Source organism: Cebidichthys violaceus, unplaced genomic scaffold, assembly GCF_023349555.1.
Source record: "Cebidichthys violaceus isolate CVI_PGR_0920_01 unplaced genomic scaffold, fCebVio1.0.p SCAF_16, whole genome shotgun sequence".
NCBI classification, from domain to species: domain Eukaryota; kingdom Metazoa; phylum Chordata; class Actinopteri; order Perciformes; family Stichaeidae; genus Cebidichthys; species Cebidichthys violaceus.
In genome coordinates, this window is record NW_027176329.1 from 2,812,612 (window position 1) to 2,831,035 (window position 18,424).

Sequence of the window (18,424 nt, forward strand, 5' to 3'; positions counted from 1 at the left end):
TTAAGTGGAGAATTCTGGCTCAGAAAACAGCCTTTAAATAATCTATTGTAAAATACATTGAAGACACACAAACAAAATAAGGAATCGATATCATCATGACACTAACCCAGTTGATCGCCGACAATCATTTTTTTGTATTACAAGTTTTCTGAAATGTTTTGTTTAATTATGCAGATGAAACATTATCACCGGCTGCAGCGACGCTGTGAAGACGGCATCAGTGCAGATGCAGGAGACTGGAAACACTGACCAATCAGAACAGACTGGGTTTTTGTAGGGAGGGGGACTTAAAGAGACAGACACTAAAACGGAGCGTTTCAGACAGAGGGTGAATATAGGTATATCCAGACAGACTGTATGAGAGAAATAATGGTGTTTTTGAACATGAAATCATGTAAACATGTTCTAGTAGAAACCACAAATTCAATTATGAACCTGACAAATGAGCATGATACGTCTCCTTTAAGTACAAATAAATAGATCAAAATATGACTTGACTTCATCATATCATATATAAGTGTGATCCTTTGCAGGAATGGAGTTCAATTTCAGGAGGATCGAAACAAGGAACCTTGGCACTCCCTACGACTACAACTCTGTCATGCACTATGGAAGGTAGCGTCTCACATATGTAAAAACATATTCTAATTCTCAGCCGAAGCTATTGAGAGGACAGATGGAGTGGGTATCTTCCGACGTTAAATGCTCTCTTTTTGCTACCATCCCTCCGCAGCAGCTCAGCAAGGAAACACTGTCCCTGAAAACATAAAGAGGGAATTCTGTTCTAAAGTGACCATAGCTTCAGAAGAGATTAGTCTAACTCAGTGTTATGATCAGTGAGTGAGGAGCCAGATGCAGGGTTTTGGCAAGAGGCAAGTGAAGCAAAAAAAGAAGGTTAATATATTTAACCAAGGGGTAGGCAGGGAGGGAGGAAGTAAGGAAGTAAGGAAAGAAAGAAAGATATTTGGATTAACTTTAGGATGGATTTTTCCGAAGAAAAAGCGCTGCAGGTTTTGTCCGCCATGGCTTACATTCTTTTCCAGGTCAGTGTAAACTACAGGAATTATTACAGAAAACTTTCCTTTTTTTCATTATTATGTTTTTTGGCCACACATGTCGTATTCATGAGGACACAAACGGGACTCCAAATGAATGATAACGTTTCTCTGTGTCTGCTAAATAAATTGTTTGCTAACATGTCAGCCGTAACGACTTCATACGGTGGTATTGTGTCAGACTACATGTTTTTCAGCTTTCAGCTTCTTAATGCAGCTTTAAGCTTGCAGCCTTTTCCACACATCAGCTCTCGGTGGTCATTACAACGGTCCCGATGTACAGTTTAAACTTCTCATCGCCCCTGTGTGTTTTGCACCTCAGGGACGCCTTCTCTAGGAACGACATGCCGACCATCGTTCCCATCCCCAACGGCAACGTAGCCATCGGCAGGGCCACCCAGATGAGTGCCACTGACATCCTTCGGGTGAACCGCCTTTATCGCTGCAGTACGTATCTTTTTAAAGAAGTAGCCTACGACCTCTTCAACTAAACTTCTGTCTTGCTACCTGCTACCACCAGCACTCTCTCACTCCATGTTCCTTCTGACAAACTTGACGGACATAAGTCGGATTGAGCACAGATCACAACCTGTATATGTTTATATGCATTGTAGCATAAAGAAGCCAATCAGCTTTTACAGTTTGCTGTCTCTTTGAATTCATGTCAGATTCGACTGCTTCCATGCCTGACCTGAAACCCGTGCAAAGAAACCATTTCCTCTAGAGGATAAAGTGTGCTGTGTGCGCTATCGTCAACGCGATGTAACGTAAGTATGATATTCGCATGAGCCTGTCTGTACATTCTGTCTTCAGATGGAAGTTTCCATCTTTTTATGTTTGTAGTAGCTGTTATTAATTGCATATCTTTTTATGTCGTAAATTTAGCATTTTGCCATTCTAAGATGGTGATGGATACAGAGAGTTTTTCTGTCAGCTATCAACCTGTGATATACACTGTATGTAAATTTGTAAAATGAGGGCATTATGAAATTGCTTCCTTCATTAGTGAGAGGTTGTAAGCAAAGCCCTGTGGTGGAAGGCATACAAATAAATGAAAACAATTACACAAAACAACATAGGACAGGGGCCGACATTGAACCAGGGATTCTCACTATCACAACAGACCTGTAACTTAAAAATGAAATATAAAACAATAATAATATATATTTTTCCTGTTACCTGTAGCGCCTTTTATCAATCTATTTTGTTTTGGTGTGAGTTGCGTGTTGATAGTTTTGAGATATCAGTCATAGAGATGTCTGCCTTCTCTTCAATATAATTGGACTATATGGCAATCAAAAAAAATAAGTTTGAAAACAGTTAAGAGAAAAAATTATCTGTTGATTTTTTTTTAAATGTATTTAGTCGATATCTCTATGACTAGGCAACTCACAAGTAAACAATCTAGTTTGATCAAACAGCACTTCTGTTAAGAGGGAAATCATGGATTTTGGATTGAGGAATGAACTGTCCCTTTAAGAACTTTAACATCTTTCAGTTTGTGCACGCTCATGTGTTTGTGTGTGTGCGTGCACATGTACGCAGATTCATTCAAGAGTTTGAACAAATCTCCTTTTTCCTCCAACAGGAAATCAAGAGGAAATGAGGCAAAGTGATGCAACTTTTTTTTTTGTCATCTACAAACACAACCAGAAATGCGTCTTGTGCTTCATGAATGTGCTTTGAGAATTTTATTAAATTAGCTTGTGCTGTCCTAATGATGAATAAAAATGTGTCCATCATCACAAATGTACTCCTCATTAAATAACTGCTTGTGTGCTTGATACTGATATGAATAATGAATCAAATATTCACATATCTTACCATCAGCCTGTGTGTGTTCGCTCAATATTTTAATCTGCAAAGATACAAGTGAAACCCAAGGTGACACCAAATGACCTCGTTCACAGCCATTGGCACAGACGCTTATTTATGGTAATTATTTTTTCCCCACCCTGCACTCTGTGAAGACCCGCCCTGCTCTGCCTCTGATTGGCTAGTAGTCGCCGTCTTCTTCTCAGAATTTGTCAAAGAACAAGATTGTTGGAGGTTTGGTCGGGTCAAGGATTTCAACTCAGACGTGGATGTTTTCATGAGGACGGCAGCTTTCTTTTGAAGTGCTCTCATTACTGTGTCCTGATTATGATTTTTATTAAATATGTTGCTATGTATGTTGCTTATATGGTTGGAATAAAAATACAGAGATTTAAATTGTGATGTTCTTTCATAATTCAACGTACAGTTAACCTGAACGTTGAAATGTCCCACTGATGATTAAAATGGTTCTTTATATCAAAAATGTTGCCGACCCCCTGCATGTAGAAGCAGAACTCACAGGTGATCAGCAGCGTTCTCATTATTCTCAGTATTCCTTTTATTTTGTACACCTCTGCATGTGTGAGTGACCAGCTTCACCTTTGTTGTCAGAGTAAATAAATGTAAATATCCTGTCGTTATCCAATGTGAAGGTCCAAGGACTAAGGATGTCGTATGTTGTACGAATTGTAAAGCCTTCTGAGGCAAATTACTGATATTGGGCTATACAAAAAAAATGTAATTGAATTCATGTAACTAAACACTCGTTACACTTTTTGAACTACCAAGGTAAGTTAATACCTTAATAGAGCAAATGACACAAGAAGATCAAACATGACAGTGACCTTTCTTTCCATGACATCCGAGTGTTTTGCATAGTGTGATGGTAAATGCAACAAGTGTGCTTCTTCCCACCCTCAGTGGTATTGAGAGACCATTTGTGACTGATAAGCCGGTGGATTTAGCTAATTATTTGCTTTCTTGAGATAATCCATATTTGGGCTCACCGGACCAGTCGAACGTATATAAATACCTGGAGGGAAACCTCAGCTGCACAAGTCCACACAAAGGATCCAAGGTGAGTTCAGCTGCAAACGTCTGCAGCACAATATGAAGTAGAAAAGTGTGCAATTTCTGTCTGTTTTCTATGTTGTCGGTTCAAACACTGTGTCTTTCCTGTGAGTGGAGGCTGTAGCTGATTCCTGTCTGTGTCCTGCAGGTCTGCTAAGGATGGCTCGCATGTCTGTGTTCAGGTTCTCAGCTGTGGCTCTGCTGCTGCTGTCCGCCTGCTGTTGGGCCGACAATGAGGTAGGATCACCGTGAGAGAGGAGAGGGAGACGACGGCAGCGCAGTGAGATATCCGGTCATTCGTCAACACTTCTACATGTTAAAAAACAATGCATGTTGAACGTCCTCTGTCACAGTCATGAACATGAACGGCCTCCTGTCTCTCATGTGAAGCCCGTCGTCTTCTCCACCTTCACAAAGATGCTGTTAGGAGGTTAAACAGAGCATTTATTTACACCTCAGCTGAGTTTTGAATCCCCATTGTTCACTGTTTTTTAGTAGTGTTTAGTTCATTTCTCACAGATGATGAAACAGTTTGGGTCATATGGTGCTTCAGGTTCAATGATGCTGAACGTGCGTCTCATAATCTCTTTGTACTTCTGACAGTTTTAACGTGAACATGCCACTTTAAGAAACAGTGTAACGTTGACTTTCAGCTGTAACTTTGTGTCATGTGGTTTTCTTTCTAATGTGTTTGTCTTTCCTCCTCTCATCCCACGCTGAACCTGCAGGCAGGTATGTGATCTATTCTAATGATCAGAGCTGTGGCACCGACATGCTCAGGATTGTGACTGGTGTATTTTCAATACAAAGTGAAACTGCGTTGTTGTTGATGTCACTGTGCAGAAGACACTGCAGAGGAGGACTCCGGGGAGCTTTCTGTCTCTGAGCTGCTGGAGAGAGCCAACAGTAATCTGAGTGAGTGAGCTGCTGTGGTCACCGTGTTCCTCCAGACAGCTGTTGATATTTCTGCTCTCTTCTTTTAGTAGCAGCACTTCAACAAGGTGTCTGAGTTGCTGCTGTGATGTGTTTCAGTCCGCTCCGTCGATGACCCCATCCTGACCGGAGGAGACATCGCCATCGACAGCGAGGCCGAGAAAAACGCCGACCCCTGCACCAGCCGAGGCTGCAAGTGGGGCAAGTTCACTGACGGGAAGGTCTACATTCCTTATTACATCACCAACCACTTCTGTAAGTGTCCCACAGAGGCCTGGGAGGCCCACACACACACACACACACACACACACACACACACACACACACACGCTTTGTCTATTTACATTAAGATTTCACTTCTAATGCAGCAACTTTAACAGAAAGGCTTTTGAAAATCTGTCAGATATTCGGGGCCAGTATGGTCCTCTGTCATTCACGGTAAACAGCTGAATGTTGTGTTCTGTGGTCCTGCCAGCCTCCCGTGAGAAGGCCATCATCACCCGTGGACTGGAGTCCTTCTCTTCCTTCTCCTGCATCCGCTTCAGGCCCAGCAGAAGCAGCGACCGCGACTGGCTGAGCATCGAGTCCCAGAACGGGTAAGAAAGAGACGTCGGGGAGCCGTTTACACTTGAGAGCGTTTCCTCAGACTTCGGTGTCGTTCAACTCATCTCTGATCCCGTCCAGCTGCTACTCCTACGTCGGCCGTCGTGGAGGGAAGCAGGTGGTGTCTCTGGCCCGTAGCGGATGCCTCTACCACGGCACCGTCCAGCACGAGCTGCTCCACGCTCTGGGCTTCAACCACGAGCAGACCCGCTCCGACAGGGACAACCACATCAGAGTCGTGCTGCAGAACGTTCAGTCTGGTAATGCAGCTGTTTGATATTCTGATATATTAGAGAGGAGAGCCAGTGAACTTCAGACAAGTTCATTCAGAGAAGAGACACTGACTTGTTTCCTCTTAACAACATGCAGACCTAATGTTGAATACTTCTGCTCATTAACTGCATCATGCCGCTCTTTAAAGGAGCTAACGGCTCTCTCACATCTCTTAGTGACTTTAAAACTCTCTGTAGCTTCCTGAACAAGTTTGTTTAGAAGTGGAAAAGTCTTCTTGAGCTCCTCAGCTACAGTGTGATGATACTGACATCCATGACCATGTATTCATTTAATATATTGTCCTTAATAAATGTCAATGCAAAACAAAATCCATGCAAGTACAGCGGGTCTCTGGTGTCCCCTAGTGGACAAAAAGAGGCTGAACACCACATTTTAGCAAATCACTGATCCTCCATGATATAAAAGCTCATTGTGTGACTGCAGCTTTCTGAATATAAAACCAGTCAAAGTCAATTCAAACCAAACAACTGTAACTTTAATGTTAACTATGATGTCATTCTTCTTCTTGTTTTTTTCCAGGAATGGAGCACAACTTCAGGAAGATCGCCACCCTCAACCAGGGCACTCCCTACGATTATGGCTCTGTCATGCAGTACCACAAGTGAGAACACGTGGCTTCACTTCGGCCCTACTGTGTGTGTGTGTGTGTGTGTGTGTGTGTGTGTGTGTGTCTGTGTGTGTGTGTGTGTGTGTGTGTGTGTGTGTGTGTGTGTGTGTGTGTGTGTGTGTGTGTGTTTGTGTGTGTGTGTGTGTGTAGGATGTGCTGTAGTTCCCTCTAACTGCTCCGTGTCCTCTCTCAGGTACGCCTTCTCCAAGAACAACCAGCCCACCATGGTCCCCATCCCCAACTCCAACGTGTCCTTTGGCAACGCCAAGGAGATGAGCCGCAACGACATCGCCAGACTCAACAAGCTCTACAGCTGCTGTGAGTGTCCACATGAACGCACTGTAAATATCCGTGTTACACTGTCTGCAGTCTGTGTCCATCACTCACTTTTTGACCTGATCCACCTCTGTGCTGTTCACCGTTCCAGAAGAAGCCCGCTCAGATGTCCTGACAGACGCAGCAGAGGGAAGACTGTCTCCTGGTGCTCTCTGAACAGCAGCAGCTGCAGACCTGAACTCATCTGCACAACAGTCAGTGATCCGACTATAAAGATACTTTGACTGGAACGCGGCTCTCTCTTTGCTTTCTTTCATCACATCCGTGTTTGTTTTCTCAAACGCTGACTAAGCATATTCACTCAATCATTCAGTTATTCATTCAGAACTGTCCTGGTATGATGCCAAGTGTGATGAGGACATTAAATGTCTCAAAGTTGTAGACTGAATAAACAAAGGAACTTAAGAGGAATTTTAATTTAGGTATCAAGGCTGGAAAACCAACCAGCTGCTCATCAAACCCACTTTTCAAGGCATCGGCCATCAATATAAAGGCATCTCACAAAGAGATTACAATGATGATAAAACACACATCTCCTAAATGAAGCTTAAGCAGAGGTTCAGTCAGGAAGACTCTCTTTCACTCCTTTCCATTCATAATCTCTCAGTTTCTCTCTCCATGTGACTACTCTGTCAGCTGATGGTGGGCGTTCACTTTAAATTAACCAACCAGATTATGCACAGTTTCCTTAAAACCTTTTAAAAACGAGGCCTATTTGCAGGCCTCAGCTCGAATAAAGATAAGAAATACCTAATTAATTGTATAAAAAAAAAAAAAAAAAAAAAAAAAAAATAATAATTTTTTTTTTTTTTTTATATATTTTTGAGATGAGAAAAATCATGGAACTATCAGAATACATGTTACTGGTTCACATAAGATAAGGATGGAACACAGCAGAACTTGGAAAACTCAAAAGCTCGATCTTGAAAAACAGCACTTTTAGGGTATTGTTTTTTGGAAAGTATGGGTATCCAAGACTTTTAATATGCTGGGCTCTTAGAACAACTGATATAGGCTCTATATACACAGCTATACATAGATACAGTGAAACATTTATGAAATATAGAGCATTTCAAATTAGAAAACTGATCAAATACTCCAATATTTGAATAAAAAAGTATTTTTAAAATTCAAAAACACTCTATATCACTTCTATGTATCACTCATGATGTTCATTGAATCAATAGACCGAAGATTGGACCTTTTTTGAGTGTTTTAAGCTCTTTCTATGCCCTTTTTAGTTATTTAGTTTAAGGTCAAATCCTGCTTCAGACTCTCTGTTCAGGGCTGTATCTCAGCCCCCCCTTCTCCGATTTTCACCATTGAGACATCCTTCGAACCGTAGGAGCCAATAGAATTGCCTGGAATTGAAAGCTAGATGATTGACAGCACTATTAGCCAATAAAGCTCAAAAAGGTCCAGCTCTGAAATCTGATTTGCTGAGCTTCCAACCCTCCCAAGAATCCGAGGAGTGTCGGAGAGACACGAATCGAACGGATTCACACGGAGCACCAGCCGCTGGACAAACATGCGTTGGAAGTACGGAGATATTCCATTTTTTCGCTGAGATTCGACCAAAAGTAAGTACAATATTCGATGAAAGCTGTGTGACTTTTTGTGTTCGAAGCTGAATATCTCTGCGATGGTTTACCGGGGAGAGAAATGGAAACTATGTCCGTAATCTCCGTCAGGCGCTCGTGCTTTTTCATGCTGCATGTTCGTAGGTAGCACGTTGCTAACGGAGTGTAGCAGCCGTTTTCTCCGGTCTGTCCCAGTCATATCGAGTATGATTTATGATATTTTGTTATTTGTTTGCTTGGCTGATGGGAGATGTGTTTGTCTCATGTAGAAGTGACCTAGTTCATGTTGTTCCCAGGACGCTGAGGTTTCTGCAGAACTATAACATCACTATATTCGTTCTTCGTGGGTTCTCTGCCAGTTACTTTTAACACAAAACTCTCTAAGTTTTGATGTACTCTGCGTCCAAATGGGGGACCTACGGGTGTATCTGGTTTTAAACCAAACACATCGTTGCTGTCAAACTTTAAACATGTTCTCAGTGGTATCCCAGCACCAGGCCTTCTTCTCTCCAGCTCCACCAGCTAGTGAGTCTAACAGTTAGCCGCGATCCAGTCGATCCCTCCCTGGTGCCCGCGCCCGGGAAGGAGCCAGGCTCATCCCAAGCTCCGCAGGTGAAGAGGAAGAAGGTTGCTTCCGCTACTCATTCTCGACCAGCAACTCCTTCCCTTCTAATGCAGACAACGCTGTCATTTCCACCCTGCAGTCACGGTTAGCTCCATCCACACCATCGATGCTCGCCTTCAATCCCTGGTAAACGATGCAGCTCCTACTACATTGTTACCATCAGCACCACCAAGGACTTCATGCGGCAATCAGCTCCAAATTATAGTTCAGACTCCTCGCTACTGAAACTTTGTTTACACTCCCAAATATGCACAATCTCTATCATGCCGCTCTGACCTGCGTGTCTGGTCTCTTCTGTCTGATCACTGGAGTGGTGTAACATTTTCTACAACAAGCTGGTGAATTTCCCTGATTCTTCTCCACAGATGCAGGCCATCCGTGGGTTTTGGGGGGTTCTGTCAAGGTCAGTGGTGGGCCGTCAGGGCCAGCAAAGCCTTCTCTGCTGGCCTAAACAGAATCACAAAGTTATTGCTATTTTCAGCGGCGGTTGGTGGAAAATGTTCTAGGTAGGGTTGTGTCACATCCAATCACTTTCAGCAAACATCCCAGTATGATTTAATGCAAAAACATTAAGGTGTCAAAAAGGCATTACTACTTTGTAGTTAAATATTCAACATTTATTCCAACACGAAGAAAAGCAGTAAATAACATTTTGACAAACACGTCAGGACATCTTATTTTTGTCACCCTCACAGGCAATTTAGTATTATACAATAATTAGGGCTGGGCAAGTTAACGCGTTATTATCATATTAACGCATTCATTAATTAACACCGACAATTATTTTATCGCACATTAACATTACCGAAGTTGGGTTTTTTTCTATTATTTTGAAAGTTTGTTGCTCTCTGGCAAAGGTGGAGGGAGGCTTCAGCAGACTACGTTGGATGCAGCATGTTGGAGAAGAATAGATAAACAAAAGCAAGACAAGCTAACAAACGCCACAGCGAAGTGGATAGATGACTAGTATTGTGGAAGATGTCGGTCTGAGGAACGTTCTTAGGATCAACGAATGACGGAACGTATGAGCCTCCCTCCAGACGCACCACCACAAGAAGAACTACAAAAGTGACGGCGTTACAACGTGCACCTGCTGTTGCTCTCACTGGAGACTACCGGACATCGCTGGGTAACCATAATCACCTCGGAGTTACGGTGCATATATTGATGAACAGTGGGAGCTGCATTCACATGCTTTGACTGTCATGAAAACAGAAGACAGACATGTTGATGAAACGTGCGCCGAACATTTTATTCATGTTGCACAGCAGTGGAACGTTTCAAATAAAGTCAGTACACAGAAATATAACTGCTACTGTGTAAAAGAATACTGCTGTTAAAAAGAACCTTATTTGTTTAAAGTGTTAGCAAACCAAATGTCATTGCACTTTTGTTCATATAGCAGTACTTTTAAAATAAAAGTGTGCAATACACTACTTTTGAATTCATTATTGAATTTTACGCATAACAATGCGATTAATCGCGACGAGGATGTGCAGCTTGGGGCGATACAAATGTTGTCCTAAGTGAATGTATTTCAGGACACTGATTGACTAAATTGTATGTCATACATTAATTTCTTTAATCAGCAATTGGCTAAACTGCTTCACAGACCCGCCTCCTGTGGACGATTTCTCCAGCGCCCCAGCGCTGCTGAGACATGCAGACAGGCGGAGAGGACGTCCAGGAAAAGCATATATTTTGCGCAGATATCATATTTTACACATATTACTGGGTGCATTCCATATTTCAAAAATACAAATATTGACAGTTTGTATAATTTATTATTATATTTATTATTTATTTATTTTTGTGGCTCAAGGAGGGGGGGGGGGCACTCTGGCCCCCACTATTGGCCAGCCGCCACTGGTATTGACAGTGTTTTCTGATTTGTGGAGTGATAAAAAGAGATATTAAAAATTCCCTAAAAAACCTTTGGCTCTAATATGTAAACAAAATGGCTTCATTCAACGTTGAGATTTGTGTTCTAGAAATGTAATGCAAATTAGCACATATTTAGTAAAATAATGCCTCATTTGCATATTTAATAAGTAGATTAATTGATTGATGTGTGTGAGAGTGGACGTACTGCACATGGAGTTGGGAGCAAGGCCAGAAAGACGGCTTATCAACTACAGTAAGCTGCTACGTAGGCTGATGGTAAGATATGTGAATATGTATTCATTATTAATATAAGTATCAAGCTCACAAGCAGTTATTTATTGAGGAGTACATTTGTGATGATGGACACATTTTTATTCAGCATTAGGACAACACAAGCTAATTTAATAAAATTCTCAATTAAAGCAAATTCATGAAGCACAAGACGCATTTCTGGTTGTGTTTGTAGATGACAAAAAAAAAAAGTTGCATCACTTTGCCTCATTTCCTCTTGATTTCCTGTTGGAGGAAAAAGGAGATTTGTTCAAACTCTTGAATGAATCTGCGTACATGTGCACGCACACACACAAACACATGAGCGTGCAAAAACTGAGAGATGTTAAAGTTCTTAAAGGGACAGTTCATCCCTAAATCCAAAATCCATGATTTCCCTCTTAACAGTAGTGCTGTTTGATCAAACTAGATTGTTTACTTGTGAGTTGCCTAGTCATAGAGATATTGACTAAACACATTTTAAAAAAAATCAACAGATAATTTTTTCTCTTAACTGTTTTCAAACTTATTTTTTTTGATTGCCATATAGTCCAATTATATTGAAGAGAAGGCAGACATCTCTACGACTGATATCTCAAAACTATCAACACGCAACTCACACCAAAACAAAATAGATTGATAAAAGGCGCTACAGGTAACAGGAAAAATATATATTATTATTATTTTATATTTCATTTTTAAGTTACAGGTCTGTTGTGATAGTGAGAATCCCTGGTTCAATGTCGGGCCCCTGTCCTATGTTGTTTTGTGTAATTGTTTTCATTTATTTGTATGCCTTCCACCACAGGGCTTTGCTTACAACCTCTCACTAATGAAGGAAGCAATTTCATAATGCCCTCATTTTACAAATTTACATACAGTGTATATCACAGGTTGATAGCTGACAGAAAAACTCTCTGTATCCATCACTATCTTAGAATGGCAAAATGCTAAATTTACGACATAAAAAAAATGAATATGCAATTAATAACAGCTACTACAAACATAAAAAGATGGAAACTTCCATCTGAAGACAGAATGTACAGACAGGCTCATGTGAATATCATACTTACGTTACATCGCGTTGACGATAGCGCACACAGCACACTTTATCCTCTAGAGGAAATGGTTTCTTCGCACGGGTTTCAGGTCAGGCATGGAAGCAGTCAAATCTGACATGAATTCAAAGAGACAGCAAACTGTAAAAGCTGATTGGCTTCTTTATGCTACAATGCATATAAACATATACAGGTTGTGATCTGTGCTCAATCCGACTTATGTCAGTCAAGTTTGTCAGAAGGAACATGGAGTGAGAGAGTGCTGGTGGTAGCAGGTAGCAAGACAGAAGTTTAGTTGAAGAGGTCGTAGGCTACTTCTTTAAAAAGATACGTACTGCAGCGATAAAGGCGGTTCACCCGAAGGATGTCAGTGGCACTCATCTGGGTGGCCCTGCCGATGGCTACGTTGCCGTTGGGGATGGGAACGATGGTCGGCATGCCGTTCCTAGAGAAGGCGTCCCTGAGGTGCAAAACACACAGAGGCGATGAGAAGTTTAAACTGTACATTGGGACCATTGTAATGACCACCGAGAGCTGATGTGTGGAAAAGGCTGCAAGCTTAAAGCTGCATTAAGAAGCTGAAAGCTGAAAAACATGTAGTCTGACACAATACCACCGTATGAAGTCGTTACGGCTGACATGTTAGCAAACAATTTATTTAGCAGACACAGAGAAACGTTATCATTCATTTGGAGTCCCGTTTGTGTCCTCATGAATACGACATGTGTGGCCAAAAAACATAATAATGAAAAAAAGGAAAGTTTTCTGTAATAATTCCTGTAGTTTACACTGACCTGGAAAAGAATGTAAGCCATGGCGGACAAAACCTGCAGCGCTTTTTCTTCAAAAAAATCCATCCTAAAGTTAATCCAAATATCTTTCTTTCTTTCCTTACTTCCTTACTTCCTCCCTCCCTGCCTACCCCTTGGTTAAATATATTAACCTTCTTTTTTTGCTTCACTTGCCTCTTGCCAAAACCCTGCATCTGGCTCCTCACTCACTGATCATAACACTGAGTTAGACTAATCTCTTCTGAAGCTATGGTCACTTTAGAACAGAATTCCCTCTTTATGTTTTCAGGGACAGTGTTTCCTTGCTGAGCTGCTGCGGAGGGATGGTAGCAAAAAGAGAGCATTTAACGTCGGAAGATACCCACTCCATCTGTCCTCTCAATAGCTTCGGCTGAAAATTAGAATATGTTTTTACATATGTGAGACGCTACCTTCCATAGTGCATGACAGAGTTGTAGTCGTAGGGAGTGCCAAGGTTCCTTGTTTCGACCCTCCTGAAATTGAACTCCATTCCTGCAAAGGATCACACTTATATATGATATGATGAAGTCAAGTCATATTTTGATCTATTTATTTGTACTTAAAGGAGACGTATCATGCTCATTTGTCAGGTTCATAATTGAATTTGTGGTTTCTACTAGAACATGTTTACATGATTTCATGTTCAAAAACACCATTATTTCTCTCATACAGTCTGTCTGGATATACCTATATTCACCCTCTGTCTGAAACGCTCCGTTTTAGTGTCTGTCTCTTTAAGTCCCCCTCCCTACAAAAACCCAGTCTGTTCTGATTGGTCAGCGTTTCCAGTCTCCTGCATCTGCACTGATGCCGTCTTCACAGCGTCACTGCAGCCGGGTACTCACTGGGTGAGTCCACTACACAGAGTTTACTTCTACCAGTGACTGTATATTTGTGACATCACAACCTTACGGAAGTCCTGATGGCTCCTTTAAAAGGCTGCGTTTCTGAATACGGGCTGTGTGCATTTTTCTGTGGATTGAGCATTTTGATACTTTCACTATATCTACAGGACCTAGACCTGCTTTATGATCAAAGAAGAAGGAGGAATCTAACTTTCTACAATATGGGACCTTATACCTTTTTCACTTGAGAGCTTATATTAATAAAGGTCTGTAGTGTTATTTGTGAGACCCCATTTGTTTCTATCATCTGGAAAATTCTTTAATAAAGTTCCATCTATATTCGTCATAATTAAAGCATGTGACCCACCACGAATAACGTTCTCCAGCAAGATGCGAACATGCTGGTCCCTGTCGGACCGAGTCTGTTCGTGGTTGAAGCCCAGGGCGTGCAGCAGCTCGTGCTGGATGATCTGCCGGAAAACACAACCGCGGCGCATCAAAGACACTACCTGGCCTCTACCACGACGCCCAATAAATGAGAAACACCTGAAAGAGAGCAATGAATAAAACCTCCAAACAGTAAAACAGATTGAGCAGCACCGTTGTGAATAAGTTGCATTGCTTCCCTTGACCCTGTTTGATGACAAGTCAGATGAAAGCTCAGTTGTAAGGCCCGAGGTGTAAATAGAGGTCTATAAGATCGTATTCATGAATGCATCTGTGGTAGGTATTTTGTGATCTGTACCCTGAGCGCGACTGGATGTCCACAAAGTCCCGCTGTCTGTTGAGGGGGGTGAAGCGGATGCAGGTGGACGCAGCAAATGACCGCAGACCTTGGATGATGGTATTTCTCTCTCTTTGGCCTTGACATTAAAAAACAAAACAAAAAAACATGTATTATCAGTTTAGTGGGTTTCATTGCTTTCATCTTCTACATCACTCTGCCATCATAGTAAAATGGGATTTTTAGAACTAATACTATACAAGTATTCGTATTTAGATAATAGCAACACTCATTTTATTCATTCATTCAAGTATACTAGCCTACTACTAAACCAGTACTATAATACTACTAGTCGCCTACCACTATTAGGCTACTGCTAGGCCTACTACTGTACTGCTAGTACTACTATATACTCGACAACTGCTACTAATGATTATGCCACTGCTGGTATTGTTTCCAGCCTTCTTTTACTACTACTACTACTACTACTACTACTACTACTACTATTCTGGTACTACTACTACCACCACAACTAACATTACAATGCTAATGCTATTACTACTACTATTGGTACTTCTGCTACTACGAACAACAGCTATTGCTAGTGCTATTACTACTAGGCTATATGCTACATAGTACTACTATTACTACTATTGATAAACTGATACTACTACCACTAGATTTACAACTGCTATTGCTATTTCTAAAGCTATTGCTACTTCTGTGATACCCATAGTTTTACTACTACTACTAGTACTATTACTCCTACTACCACAACAACTAACTTTAGCCACCACTGCTATTGCTACAACTTTAGGCTGCATATTACTACTACTACTACTACTACTACTACTAGTACTACTGCTATACTGCTACTACTACTACCACTAAATCTGCAACTGCTATTGTTACAGCTATTGCTACTACTGTAACCTTTACTTCTCCTATTACTGCTACTATGCCTACAACTAACATGACAACTACGCATGTGATATTGTTAAATTAAGGAACCAGCCACCAATTGACGGCAATCGCCCCTTCCCCACTTCCCACTACTACTACTATTACCACTACAACTAATATTACACTGCTAATGCTACTACTACTACTATTGGTACTTCTGCTACTACGAACAACAGCAATTGCTAGTGCTATTACTACTAGGCTATAGGCTACATAGTACTAATATTACTACTACTAATAAACTGATACTACTACCACTAGATTTACAACTGCTATTGCTATTTCTAAAGCTATTGCTCTTTTGTGATACCCATAGTCCTACTACTACTACTAGTACCACAACAAATAACTTTAGCTACCACTGCTAATGCTACTACTTTAGGCTGCATACTACTACTACTACTACTACTACTACTACTACTATTACTACTATACTGCTACTACTACTATCACTAAATCTGAAACTGCTATTGCTAGCTATTGCTACTACTGTAACCTTTACTTCTCCTATTACTGCTACTATGCCTACAACTAACATGACAACTACGCATGTGATATTGTTAAATTAAGGAACCAGCCACCAATCGACGCCAATCGCCCCTTCCCCACTTCCCACCACTACTACTACCACCACAACTAATATTACACTGCTAATGCTACTATTACTACTATTGGTACTTCTGCTACTACGAACAACAGCAATATTACTACTTGGCTATAGGCTACATAGTACTACTATTACTACTACTAATAAACTGATACTACTACCACTAGATTTAAAACTGCTATTGCTATTTCTAAAGCTATTGCTACTTCTGTGATACCCATAGTCCTACTACTACTACTACTACTACTACTACTACTACTACTACCACAACAAATAACTTTAGCCACCACTGCTAATGCTACTACTTTAGGCTGCATATTACTACTACTACTACTATACTGCTACTACTACTACCACTAAATCTGCAACTGCTATTGCTAGCTATTGCTACTACTGTAACATTTACTTCTCTTATTACTGCTACTATGCCTACAACTAACTTGACAACTATACATGTGATATTGTTAAATTACAGAACCAGCCACCAATCGACGCCAATCGCCCCTTCCCTATTTCCTCCCCCCCTACCTCCAGCGCTTTTGCTCAAACCACACCCATCTTCTAGAGTGGCCTTCATTTGGATCTCAACTACACAACTGTAAAGTTTCATGACTGCATCTTGCACGGTTGTGACACTATCGTGGTGACAAAATCTGTCCACAGACAGACACATACACACCTGACTGACCTGAAGTACTCAAAATCCACTTCTGTGGTAGTTGCTGAGGTCTCCAGGACCAGATTTTGGCATGATGACTCACTCACAGACTCACAAAGTGAAACTGTACAAAAAAAGCGCCCCGCCCTCAGTACTTACTGTAGTCACTGGAGATGCGGTAGGGGACGTAGACGTTGCCATCGGTGGCTTTAGGCCACAGGCAACCTCGTTCTACGCAGGGATCAGCGTTCTGTAGACCTGTTGGCACCGCTATGTCACCAAACATCACCAGAGGATCATCGAAGTTCTTTCCTGCAAAATGACAAAAATCGAGAAAATGTTGTGATCTTTTTTATTGAGCTGCATTTCATTTTCTTGATTAAACTGCTGTGTTAATTCTGGGTTGGATACAACCACAACTGTCAGCGACACCAGCATCATGCATTATTTCGAATGTTTTAATGACTTTTTTCATTTCAATATTTTATCATTATTACTGTACATTTGCTGTAGTGAAGAAATAATAAAGCAGTTGCAGTGATGAACATACCAACATTAACGTTGGCCTTCTCTAACAGCGTGGAGATACTGAATTCGTCATCCTCAACGGTGTTGCCTGTGGAATAGAAACACTTTGTATCAGTTACTTGATGAACCATTATGTCTTTACAGAATTTTATCGTCTGAAAAGAAGCCATCTTACCAGAGTACTCTTCACCATTTTCAAAAGGACCCTGTGATTAGACAAAGTTGGTAAATTGCAGTTCACTGAATTAAAGATGTTAAATTTGCTTCAATGTAAATTCAGATAAAATTTAGTTCCAGCAGAGATTCAACTTCAGTTTGAGACGACTATGGGAGGTGCAGGTCCCATAGAAGTAGCATGTAGGGGGAAATATGAGGAACAATGGAAAGTAGTAGTTCTTGTTAATGTTATTTTCAAGGCAGGAAAGCTACATTTGAGCATTCCTGCACTGGATAAGAAATTAATGCAATCCACAAACTACAAAGTATAAAATGAAACAGAATCACATTTAGCTTTTAGCAATTTACCAAATTGTCTTTGTTAAGAAACTATTTCAAATTCCAAAAAATAAATACTCCCCTACACTCTACACACAATTATTGAAGAAAAACTGTATTTGGGACTTTTGAATTTCAGAATGTATCACATTTCATTTCAAATTGTGTCATAAAAAATTATATGTCTATATCTAATTATCGAGACATAAATGTCTGCTGATGCTTACCTGTAGAGTGAAACTTTGGACTGAGCAGAAGAGGACACTGAGCGCAGCAGCCTGGAGGATCATGGCTGTTATAGGACCACAGCAGCAGACCAAAGGAAGAAACCTGGGGAAACAGAGGTGTTCCAAACTTATATAGGAGGGAAAGACAACTAACTTCTGTCCTAATATGGTGCACTGCTGACCAAAGACTTGTTGACAAATTCAGCACAAAAAGAAGTGGCAGTTATTACTTAAAACGGACTGTAGTTTGTGTAAGATGTGTTCTTTGTTTTCCCCTGTTTTTCCCAAGCATGAACAGATTACATAATTTAACAGTCAGTGATCTGCTGAATAAGAAACAGGTCAAATTGACCAATTAACCGACCCAAACATTTCTCCTGTGTGGGACTTCAACATGAAAAACATGTTTTTAGGGGACATATTCCTAACATGTC

At 40.9% G+C, this 18,424-nt stretch overlaps 2 protein-coding genes and 1 long non-coding RNA gene across 5 annotated transcripts; 2 read left to right on the forward strand and 1 right to left on the reverse strand.

The window, feature by feature from the left end:
- Nucleotides 1-536: 536 nt before the first annotated feature.
- On the forward strand, nucleotides 537-2,878 carry LOC137872342 (uncharacterized). 2 transcript variants are annotated; one of them, XR_011102866.1, is made up of 4 exons: nucleotides 537-615; nucleotides 1,378-1,502; nucleotides 1,724-1,822; nucleotides 2,644-2,878. It is a non-coding gene; the product is annotated as an uncharacterized lncRNA (long non-coding RNA). The 2 variants fall into 2 exon arrangements; XR_011102865.1 differs by lacking the exon at nucleotides 537-615 and adding an exon at nucleotides 688-1,043.
- A 1,006-nt stretch (nucleotides 2,879-3,884) lies between these two features.
- LOC137872508 (hatching enzyme 1.2-like) lies at nucleotides 3,885-6,944 on the forward strand. 2 transcript variants are annotated; one of them, XM_068710741.1, is made up of 9 exons: nucleotides 3,885-3,948; nucleotides 4,090-4,178; nucleotides 4,781-4,856; nucleotides 4,974-5,129; nucleotides 5,350-5,470; nucleotides 5,559-5,737; nucleotides 6,291-6,372; nucleotides 6,572-6,696; nucleotides 6,806-6,944. In XM_068710741.1, coding segments are annotated over exons 2-9 (819 nt in total). In that variant the 5' UTR covers nucleotides 3,885-3,948; nucleotides 4,090-4,100; the 3' UTR covers nucleotides 6,808-6,944. The 2 variants fall into 2 exon arrangements, with proteins under 2 accessions (XP_068566842.1, XP_068566843.1); XM_068710742.1 differs by having other exon boundaries at nucleotides 6,809-6,944.
- A 4,180-nt stretch (nucleotides 6,945-11,124) lies between these two features.
- LOC137872506 (high choriolytic enzyme 1-like) lies at nucleotides 11,125-18,096 on the reverse strand. The gene is made up of 10 exons (XM_068710739.1): nucleotides 17,991-18,096; nucleotides 17,444-17,474; nucleotides 17,291-17,356; nucleotides 16,900-17,052; nucleotides 14,534-14,651; nucleotides 14,156-14,334; nucleotides 13,354-13,435; nucleotides 12,467-12,591; nucleotides 12,147-12,245; nucleotides 11,125-11,319 (listed from the first exon to the last, which is right to left on the reverse strand). The coding sequence occupies exons 1-9, from the start codon at nucleotides 18,051-18,053 to the stop codon at nucleotides 12,190-12,192; spliced, it is 873 nt and encodes a 290-aa protein (XP_068566840.1). The 5' UTR covers nucleotides 18,054-18,096; the 3' UTR covers nucleotides 11,125-11,319; nucleotides 12,147-12,189.
- Between the last annotated feature and the right edge of the window lie 328 nt (nucleotides 18,097-18,424).

What these genes read in the sequence shown, in the direction of transcription:
- LOC137872508 (XM_068710741.1), top strand. Translation starts at nt 4,101, where the DNA reads ATGGCTCGCATGTCTGTGTTCAGGTTCTCAGCTGTGGCTCTGCTGCTG. An exon ending in TTACATCACCAACCACTTCT is followed by an intron (nt 5,130 to 5,349) that starts GTAAGTGTCCCA and finishes TGGTCCTGCCAG; the next exon opens with CCTCCCGTGAGAAGGCCATC. An exon ending in GCTGCAGAACGTTCAGTCTG is followed by an intron (nt 5,738 to 6,290) that starts GTAATGCAGCTG and finishes GTTTTTTTCCAG; the next exon opens with GAATGGAGCACAACTTCAGG.
- LOC137872506 (XM_068710739.1), bottom strand. Translation starts at nt 18,053, where the DNA reads ATGATCCTCCAGGCTGCTGCGCTCAGTGTCCTCTTCTGCTCAGTCCAA. An exon ending in AAATGGTGAAGAGTACTCTG is followed by an intron (nt 17,357 to 17,443) that starts GTAAGATGGCTT and finishes TCTATTCCACAG; the next exon opens with GCAACACCGTTGAGGATGAC. An exon ending in TCTGTCATGCACTATGGAAG is followed by an intron (nt 12,592 to 13,353) that starts GTAGCGTCTCAC and finishes TTTGCACCTCAG; the next exon opens with GGACGCCTTCTCTAGGAACG.